The sequence below is a fragment of the Hypanus sabinus genome, chromosome 18 (assembly GCF_030144855.1).
Source record: "Hypanus sabinus isolate sHypSab1 chromosome 18, sHypSab1.hap1, whole genome shotgun sequence".
Classification (NCBI taxonomy): Eukaryota; Metazoa; Chordata; class Chondrichthyes; order Myliobatiformes; family Dasyatidae; genus Hypanus; species Hypanus sabinus.
In genome coordinates, this window is record NC_082723.1 from 69,107,566 (window position 1) to 69,118,417 (window position 10,852).

Below are 10,852 nucleotides of genomic sequence, written 5' to 3' on the forward strand. Positions count from 1 at the left end.
TATATCTTACTGTAATTCAGTTTTTTTTCTCTATTAGTATTTATTGCATTGTACTGCTGCCGCAAAGTTAACAAATTTCATGATATATGCAGTTGATATTAAACCTAATTTCTGATTCTCAGTCTGAACCGCTATGCTGTCATGCCACCCCAGATGACTGGATTTGTACCGTGTTCTGAAATTCAGGAATGTGAACCCCTCTGCCCCTCCGTTACACTTGTGTGCTGGAAATGACATTAACCAACCTTCACTCCTAAATGAAGCATCAGACTGGGATTAGAACCAGGTTTAATATCATTGGCATATAGCTTCAAGCTGTTGTTTTCTGACAGCAGTATATCGTAATAAAAACTATAAATTACAATAAGAAGCATATGTAAAAATAAATTAAATAAGTAGTGCAAAAAGAGAGGGAAAAAGTAGTGAGGTGGCGTTCATGGGTTCAATGTCCATTCAGAAATCTGATGTCAGAGAGGAAGAAGCTGTTCCTGAATCATTGAGTGTGTGTCTTCAGGCTCCTGTATCTCCTCCCTGATGGCGGAGGGGAAGAAGCTGTTCCTGAAACGCTGAGTGTGTGTCTTCAGGCTCCTGTACCTCCTCCCTGATGGCAGAGGGAAAGAAGCTGTTCCTGAATCACTGAGTGTGTGTCTTCAGGCTCCTGTACCTCCTACCTGATGGCAGAGGGGAAGAAGCTGTTCCTGAATCACTGAGTGTGTGTCTTCAGGCTCCTGTACCTCCTCCCTGATGGCAGAGTGGAAGCTGTTCCTGAATCGCTGAGTGTGTGTCTTCAGGCTCCTGTATCTCCTCCCTGATGGCAGAGGGGAAGAAGCTGTTCCTGAATCACTGAGTGTGTGTCTTCAGGCTCCTGTACCTCCTCTCTGATGGCAGAGGGGAAGAAGCTGTTGCTGAATCATTGAGTGTGTGCCTTCAGGCTCCTGTACCTCCTCCCTGATGGGAGGGGGCTGATACTTTCACAGCGTTTCTTTGTTTCCTGGCTGTCTGTGGGGAAGGCGAATCTCAGGGTTGTATACAGCATACATACTTTGACAATAAATGTACTTTGAACCATGAGGAGGGGGCACGTCCTGGCTGCTGGGGGATTCCCAGTGTGAGAAAGTGATGAGATTTTGTTGCAGGTTGTCACACAATATAATGTAACTAATCGATTAGTCCAACTTCACTGCAAATCATTCCACCGAAACGTGAAGCCATCTGTCCTCGTGGGTTTGAGCGTTTATTGCGGACGTCCTAGTTTCGAGAATGATGCATAACGGGGCGTCACTCAGCCAAGCCACCTTGATGGAATTGTTATGAATAAACTGTGGTTGTCATCTCCACCATCGGAGTCTGTCTTTCCTCCACACTTGGGTTCTGGCATTGCTAAAACATATCGTGATACTCCTCCTTGCCTGCCTCCTATGGTCCACTCTCCTCTCCTATCAGATTCCTTCCTCGCCTTACCTTTTCCACCCACCTGCTTTCACCCGTTACCTAGCTATCCTCTTCCGCTCCCCCACCCCCCACCATTTCTTACAGTGGCATCTTGCCCACAGGTCCTGTTGAAGGTCCTCGGCCTGAGACGTCGACATTTCCACAGATGCTGCCTGAGCTGCTGAGTTCCCCCAGCATTTGGTGTGAGAGGCCCCAGCTGGTGATTGCTGATGTTGTAAACTATTGCCCTGACCGTTCTGGCCTGTTTGGGGTGGGTGTGAATATCCAGCACAGATTAACTGATGGGCCATTCATTGTTGTTTCAGCTTGTCCGCTATACCACCGAGGGGTTACTGCAGCTCGGCCCTCTGGGGTCAACGCAATTTCTGCCGGACACCAAGTGCCTGGTGGACGAGTGGAAGGTCAAAACTCCAGGCCTCAGGAAATGCGAGGAGGTCCTCAGACCACGTCAGAAGCTCTGGGACTTCACACAGGTATGGAGCTGAGTTTCACCTGCTTTTGACACCATGACACATCCTGTTCCCCTGGAAACACTGCACACCTGTTCACCAGCAACCATCACACATCCTGTTCCCCTGGAAACACCTCACCCTGTTCACCAGCAACCATCACACATCCTGTTCCCCTGGAAACACCTCAACCTGTTCACAGGCAACCATCACACTTCCTGTTCCCCTGGAAACACCTCACCCTGTTCACCAGCAACCATCACACATCCTGTTCCCCTGGAAACACCTCACCCTGTTCACAGGCAACCATCACACATCCTGTTCCCCTGGAAACACCTCACCCTGTTCACCAGCAACCATCACACTTCCTGTTCCCCTGGAAACACCTCAACCTGTTCACAGGCAACCATCACACTTCCTGTTCCCCTGGAAACACCTCACCCTGTTCACAGGCAACCATCACACATCCTGTTCCCCTGGAAACACCTCACCCTGTTCACAGGCAACCATCACACATCCTGTTCCCCTGGAAACACCTCACCCTGTTCACCAGCAACCATTACACATCCTGTTCCCCTGGAAACACCTCACCCTGTTCACCAGCAACCATCACACATCCTGTTCCCCTGGAAACACCTCACCCTGTTCACCAGCAACCATCACACTTCCTGTTCCCCTGGAAACACCTCACCCTGTTCACCAGCAACCATCACACTTCCTGTTCCCCTGGAAACACCTCACCCTGTTCACCAGCAACCATCACACATCCTGTTCCCCTGGAAACACCTCACCCTGTTCACAGGCAACCATCACACTTCCTGTTCCCCTGGAAACACCTCACCCTGTTCACCAGCAACCATCACACTTCCTGTTCCCCTGGAAACACCTCACCCTGTTCACCAGCAACCATCACACATCCTGTTCCCCTGGAAACACCTCACCCTGTTCACAGGCAACCATCACACATCCTGTTCCCCTGGAAACACCTCACCCTGTTCACCAGCAACCATCACACTTCCTGTTCCCCTGGAAACACCTCACCCTGTTCACCAGCAACCATCACACTTCCTGTTCCCCTGGCTAAAGAAATTCCTCCCTATCCCTGTTCTAAAGGAGCATCCCTCTATTCTGTGGCTGTGCCCTCTGATCTCAAGTCTCCCTCACCATAGGAATCATCCTTTCCACATCCTCTCTATCTGGGCTTTTCAATATTTGTTGGGTTTCAATTAGATCCCCCCCCCCCCCCATTCTTCTAAACTCCAGTGAGTACAGGCCCAGAGCCATCGCACGCTCCTCATATGTTAACCTTTTTATTCCTGACATCATTTTTGTGAACGTCCTCTGCACTTCCTCTGTCAGGAAGATCGGACGTTTGGAATTCCAGTTGGTGACACCTAAACCTTCTCCTTTGCAGAACGGACCAATCATAAACAGAGACACTGGCCGCTGCCTCGAAGTGGAGATGGTCAAGGATGCCAACTTTGACCTGAGACTGTCCTTGCAGAAGTGCTCCGGGCAGAAGTGGGTGATACGGAACTGGATCAAACCGAGCAAGCACTGAGCACCATGGACCTCCCTGGCCGTGGCACGGGCCACCTTTGTAAACCTGCCGGCAAGCGACACTCGAGGGGTGGCCGTGGTCCTCAGAATGAGGGATCTCAGTGAAGGAACACTGGCCAGCCCTCTCACAAACTCGGATGAGGCGTGTACAGAGTTCAGTGGACAAAAGTTATGTGCCTTTTACACATACAAAGTTACTGACTGGAAACCAGTCCCAACAGCATGTACCAGACCAGAAAACCAGAGTAATAAAATCAGAAAAAAGGAATATCACTGATACAATTTTGGAAAGGGTGGAGAAACGGAGTTTGTGTACGCAGACCTTTGAACGTGGTGCAGGAAGAGTTATTTATTTGTTTATTGAGACTCAACATGTAACAGACCCTCCAAGCCCTTTCAGCCATGCCGCTTAGCGAGTCCCCGACTTACTCCCACGGGACAATTTACAATGACCAATTAACCTACCAATTAGTAGGTCTTTGGACTGTGGGAGGAAACCAGAGCACCCGGAGGAAACCCGCGCAGTCACGGGGAGAACGTGCAAACTCCTTACAGACAGTAGCGGGAATTGAACCCGGGTCGCTGGCGCTGGAGAGTGTCGTGCTAACCACTAGGCAACTGTGCCGCCCCGCCTGACAATCCTCAAAAGAGAAAACAGGGATTGACATGTTTGTCACATACATTCTAATGTACAGTGAAGTACCACATTTGCGCAGGAGATGGGCTGAGGGCAGCCCGCAAGTGTTGCCACGCTTCCAGTGCCAACATAGCGCGCCCACAACACGCCAACCCTAACCTGTACTGTACTGTGCAAAAGTCTTAGGCACATATATATAGCAAGGGTGCCGAAGACATTTGAACAGAACTATAGTAATTTTATGTTTTGCAGTGTACTGCTGTCACACAAAAACAAATTTCTTGATCTATGTGAGTGATGATAAACCTGATTCTGATATGGGTCTCTGTTGTGGACTGAGAGTGGGAAGAAGGGCAGGGAGAGGGGAATTGTGGTTGGGAAAAGGGGAAGGGAGAGGGGAGGGAGTGGGAAGCACCAGAGAGACATTCTGTAATGATCAATAAACCAATTGTTTGGAATCAAATGACCTTGCCTGTTGTCTCAGGGCTGGGTGTGTTTATACCTGCACCAACCCCTCCCCTGGCACTCCTTCTCTGCCACCTGCCTCATACCCCTCCTGTGACGCTCCACCCTCGCCATTCCCAACATCCTTTGCTCCCGTCAGATTTACAATCTTGCTCTCTGTACCACATTGACAAATATAGCCCTTGAAAATACGTTAGTTATATATGTGTGCCTAAGACTTTTGCACAGTGCTGTCAATGCAGGGAGAAGCTGGAGCACCTGCAGGAAATCCAGGTGGTCATGGGAGCAAATGTACAAACACCTTACCGACAGCGCTGGGAATTGAACCGCAATCGGTGATCACTGGCACTCTGAGGTGACAATAACCAGCCGCCCTATTTAGAATCGCCAACAGCCTTGTCTCTTAACAACTTCTTGAAAGCCACTATTGTTTCTCCCTCTACCATTACCCGTGGCCATGCATTCCAAGTACCTATCGCTCTCTGTAGAAAAGACCTGCCCTGCACTTCTCCTTTAAACTACCCTCCTCTCACCTGAGATGCAAGCCCTCTAAATTTATAATCAAAGTACATGTACTGTTTGTCACCGGATACAACCCTGAGTTTCATTTTCTTGCAGGCATGCTCAATAAATCCACAATAGAATCAATGAAAGACCCCATCAAATTGAACTTTTAACCAGGGTGCAGAAGCCAAGTAGAAGTAGAAATAAATTACATAATAAATAAATAAGCAATAAATATGGAGAATATGAGACAGAGTCCTTGAAAATGAGTCTCTTGGTTGTGGGAACATTTCAGTGATGGGGCAAGTGAAGATGAGTGCAGTTATCCCCTCTGGTTCAAGAGCCTGATAGTTGAGGGGTAGTAACTGATCCTGTACCCGGCGGTGGGGGTCCCTGACGATGGATGCTGCTTCATGTAGACGTGCCCAATGTGGGGAGGGCTTTATCCATGACGGCTGGGCTGTAGCCACTGTGTATTTAGCTGACTTTAACTGATTTATTTAATGACGTATTGACGGTTGAGGTATGAGCAGATACAGTAGGTTCCATGGTGGAGGAGCACACAGACATCCTGGGTCAGCCTTGTTTGTGAATCCTGACCAGAAGACAGAATAATAAGAATAATAACTTTATTTATATTACTCTTCTCATACAGACAACGCAGTTCAAAGTGATTTACTGTGGGATAAAGTGCAAACATTAAAATATAAATAAATATGACAATAAAAGACAAAAAGATGAAAATGAGAAACTCTATAGATGCTGGAAATCCAGAACAACACACACAAAATGCCTGAGGAACTCAGCAGGTCAGGCAGCATCTATGAAGGGGAATAAACAGTTGACGTTTCAGACCGAGACCCTTCGTCAGGACTGCAAAGGAAGGGGCATATGTCAGAATAAAAAGGTGGGGGTAGGGGAAGGAGGATGGCTGGAAGGTGATAGATGAAGCCAGGAAATTTGTTGTTTTGCAGCAACAGCACAGTACAGAACCCCAAAACAGGCCCAGAGCTGTAGTAGCTTTGCGCTAACCGCTATGCTACCATACCATTGCAAATAATGTCCCCTTGTTGGACACAGAGAAATTAAAATACAGAAGAAAACATTGAATTTGAATTAGTCAAAAACAGTGGAAGCAGAGAAGCCATTTGTCATTGCTCTTGCCATGAGGGCTGATGAATTGAGGCTGCCATTTTGTGAAGCTGCTCTGCATCCTCCATTTTGTGAACTGGTTTTTGCTTGGCTGAATCACAGTTTCAAAGTAGACACAATGATGCTCCACATAATATGCTGGACAGGAGATCATTTCCAAACAAGAAGTTATTTATGAGGTGTACTTTGGTTAGATATAAGATGCGGGTTTGTGAATTGTGGGGTCTGTGTCTGCCCTGAATGATTCAAGCTGGCTTTTGGTTTGATAACTGGTTTAGAACAAAGGCCCCATAAATTACCAGTTGGCACTTCTGGAAGAGGGCAATAAATGGATGGTGGCTTGGACCAGAGCCAATAAGAATGTGATATGGGTCAGTCAGATTAGCTCAGGGCAATGAGACGGAAATGTGATACTTGAACTGCTAAGGAAAGAATATAAAAGCAGGTGCTTCAAATGCAAGGGAATGACAACTTTGTCTTCATGAAAACCATCTTCATGAAAATCCCCATGCCAGGGGCTGTGAGAAGAAAGGATTGATTGTCTGGCCAACAGGAGATTCCTTTTCAGTGTTAGAAATTGGAAAATTGGTCTGAATGAGTACTGGTACAAAGGTGACAGAAGAATTCATGTCCTGACTTGTTGGCCTGGGATCAACAGAGTTACGTTGCTGTTTCTGCCGAGACAATAAAGTGTAAGATTCGAGTAAGAGTTGCGTTTGAGATTCCTAACCGAGTTCCATTGATGAACGGTCAACACCCATCTGACTGCAAAGGGGCTGCGTAAACTTCAATTCATCCGCTTATTTGGCCTCTGGGTTCCAACCCCAGTGAGAATTTACCCACCATGCTATCGATTTTAGTCCAAACGATGATAAAGGCAGTAAGAAGGATAACGCATACAAAATGCTGGAGGAACTCGGTAGGTCAGTCAGCATCTCTACTTGCCTCCTATTACACTGCTGACATTTGGGGCAGCAATGAGATCATCTCTGGCGGTGTTCAGGGCTTCCTCTCGGTTTTCGCTACTGTCAGTCACGCAAGTCCTGGGTGGAAACTCAGGAATACTGCCATATGCAATTGTAAAAGGATTCTTCATTGCTGTTTCCTTAACAGTTTTGTTTGACTGGTCAGTGTTGTTGGCCCTGAGCTGAACCCCCGAACCTGGACCACTCTTAGTCTGGCCTCTACCCCTTGAGCATGAGTGACTCACCAAGAGCCAAATCACAGCCTACATCTCTCTCCAGGTCATTGAGCCACACAACCCTCCAAACCATGACAATATTGTGGGCTTCTTGGAGGAAGCAGAGTCTACAGAAAGGAATAAACAGTTAACGTTTTGGGCTGAGACCTTCCATCAGGACCGAAAACCTACTAACTTGTTAATTCCTCTCCACAGATGCTGCCTGACCTGCTGAGTTCCCCCAGCATTTTGTGTGTGTGTGTGTTGCTCTGGATTTTCAGCATCTGCAGAATCTCTTGTGCTTACAGACAAGAGGCTTTGTCCAATAAACTGGAAGATAAAATTGGTGATCAGCAGCATCCAAAACGCAAGGTGGCATTTCACTTGGAAAACACTGTTGTTTCCATGCCACAGTTAAGACAGGAATTGGATCATCTTTTCAAACCAAAGACACAGTTTAAATCTTCAGTCTTAATAATACAGTGGATTCAGGTTAATCAGCGCCTGTACATTTTGGCCCAATTAAGTGGCTGCCCCAATTAGCAAAAAGTCCAACAAATTACGTAGTTAAATGAAATTAGAACACTATCAATGCTACAACAGGGCCGTGTATTCGTTCCTAATAGTTATTGATGGAGGAATTCACTCAGTGTTTGCTGTCATGTTTTTTTGATTGACTGTAAATGAACAAAATCAGCTCAGACACCTCGTATAGATAACGTGCTGCCTTCATACAATGCTTTCAAATGTCGCAGTCTTCAAATCCTCACTCTGATTTTAACTTTCAAGATGATTGTCGATACCTTCAAACTTTTCATAGTTTCTAACTTGTTGATGTAGTGAAATCATTTCATTTTTACCCCAGGCTGTTTCGGGCATCTCCAAGCCTGAATGCTTGAAACCACAGAGAGCAAGATAGCTCAAAATTGCCATACTGTTTATTTCTTGCATACTATCAGTGACAAAAAGCATTGCTTTTTGAACATAAACACACACAACTGACGCTAGTTGAAACCATTTTGTTCAAAGCACAGTGTAGTGTCTAACAGCTACTCAAGTGCATGTTGCTGATGCTAGTTAGATACTGCTTTCATTCTGTTTCCCTGAAACATTCTTTAAAGTTGTTCACAATTGCAAAGAGCAAATTTAATGTTGTCGATTTCTGCTCCAAGCTCTGTGAGCAAAACAGACCCGCAGCAGCAGAAAGACCTTTGATGATCATTATTCAGTTTGTTGAAAGATTCAAAAGGTTCGAAGGATCATTTATTATGAAAGTCTGTGTGCGGTGTACGGCTCTGAGATTCGCCTTCTCCAGATAGCCACGAAACACTATGGAAAATGTTCAAAGAAAAGTATCCTCCCCCCCATAGAGAAAACAAATCTCGCAAGTAGCAGCACGATCATCAACACTCCCACACAAAACAGATTGCGCAAGTGGCAGCAAGAAAGAACAAGTGAAAACACAGAACATAAAAACCATGAAACTGGAAGAGTCCACTTGAACTACAGACCTCAATCCAATCCACAAATCTCAGAACTTCGGTAACATCCTCCGACAGCACTGAGGGAGAAGGAGAGAGACCACTCGAACACGGACACCTTTCCTCGGCAGCAACAAGCGAGAAATATTTCCCAGGATAGTACCGTTAGTGAAAAATGAACTGTATCCAAGGGTCCAAATAATGAACTATAACTGCCAAAAAATAATAGACAATAGACAGTAGGTGCAGGAGTAGGCCATTCACCGCCATTCACTGTGACCATGGCTGATCATACACAATCAGTACCCCGTTCCTGCCCTCTCCCTATATCCCTTGACTCCGCTATCTATAAGAACTCTATCTAACTCTCTCTTGAATGCATCCAGAGACTTGGCCTCCACTGCCTTCTGGGGCAGAGCAATCCACATATCCACCACTCTCTGGGTGAAAAAGTTTTTCCGCATCTCTGTTCTAAATGGCCTACCCCTTATTCTTAAACTGTGGCCTCTAGTTCTGGGCTCACCCATCAGCTGGAACATGCTTCCTGCCTCCAGCATGTCCAATCCCTTAATAATCCTATATGTTTCAATCAGATCCCCTCTCATCCTTCTAAATTCCAGCGTATACAAGCCCAGTCGTTCCAATCTTTCAACATATGACAGTCCCAACATTCCGGAAATTAACCTTGTGAACCTACGCTGCACTCCCTCAATAGCAAGAATGTCCTTCCTCAAATTTGGAGACCAAAACTGCACACAATACTCCAGGTGGGGTCTCACCAGGGCCCTGTAAAGCTGTAGAAGGACCTCTTTACTCCCAAACTCAATTCCTGTTGTTATAAAGGCCAGCATGTCATTAGCTTTCTTCACTGCTTGCTGTACCTGCATGCTTGCTTTCATTGACTGATGTACACCTAGATCTCGTTGTACTTCCCCTTTTCCTAACTTGACTCCATTTAGATAGTAATCTGCCTTCCTGTTCTTGCCACCAAAGTGGATAACCTCACATTTATCCACATTAAACTGCATCTGCCATACATTTGCCCACTCTCCCAACCTGTCCAAGTCACCCTGCATTCTCATAACATCCTCCTGACATTTCACACTGCCACCCAGCTTTGTGTCATCAGCAAATTTGCTAATGCTACTTTTAATCCCTTCATCTAAATCATTAATGTATATTGTAAACAGCTGCGGTCCCAGCACCGAACCTTGCAGTACCCCACTGGTCTCAGCCTGCCATTCCGAAAGGGACCCGTTAGTCACTACTCTTTGTTTCCTGTCAGCCAGACAATTTTCAATCCATGTCAGTACTCTGCCCCCAATACCATGTGCCCTAATTTTGCCCACTAATTTCCTATGTGAGACTTTATCAAAAGCTTTCTGGAAGTCCAGGTACATTACATCCACTGGCTCTCCCTTGTCCATTTTCATAGTTACATTCTCAAAAAACTCCAGAAGATTAGTCAAGCATGATTTTCCCTTCATAAATCCATGCTGACTTGGACTGATCCTTCTACTGCTATCCAAATGTGTCGTAATTTCATCTTTTGTAATTGACTCCAGCATCTTTCCCACCACTGACGTCAGGCTAACCAGTCTATAATTCCCTGTTTTCTCTCTCCCTCCTTTCTTGAAAAGTGGGACAACATTAGCCACCCTCCAATCAGCAGAACTGTTCCTGAATCTATAGAACATTGGAAAATGATTACCAATGCGTCCACGATTTCTAGAGCCACCTCTTTAAGTACCCTGGGATGCAGACCTTCAGGTCCTGGGGACTTATCAGCCTTCAGACTCAACAGTCTATCCAACACCGTTTCTTGCCTAATATAAATTTCCTTCAGTTCATCCTTTACCCTAGTTCCTTTGGCCACTATTACATCTGGGAGATTGTTTGTGTCTTCCCTAGTGAAGACAGATCCAAAGTACCTGTTCAACTCATCTGCCATTTCCTTGTTCCCCATAATAAA

General features: G+C 46.0%; 1 protein-coding gene across 1 annotated transcript in view; it reads left to right on the plus strand.

Moving 5' to 3' along the window:
• galnt9 (polypeptide N-acetylgalactosaminyltransferase 9) overlaps positions 1-4,439 on the plus strand; it is a 251,445-nt gene extending 247,006 nt beyond the window's left edge. Inside the window, 2 exon segments of the mRNA XM_059994615.1 lie at positions 1,758-1,925; positions 3,316-4,439. Of these exon segments, the coding sequence (XP_059850598.1) occupies positions 1,758-1,925; positions 3,316-3,462 (315 nt within the window). The 3' untranslated portion in view covers positions 3,463-4,439.
• Positions 4,440-10,852: the final 6,413 nt, after the last annotated feature.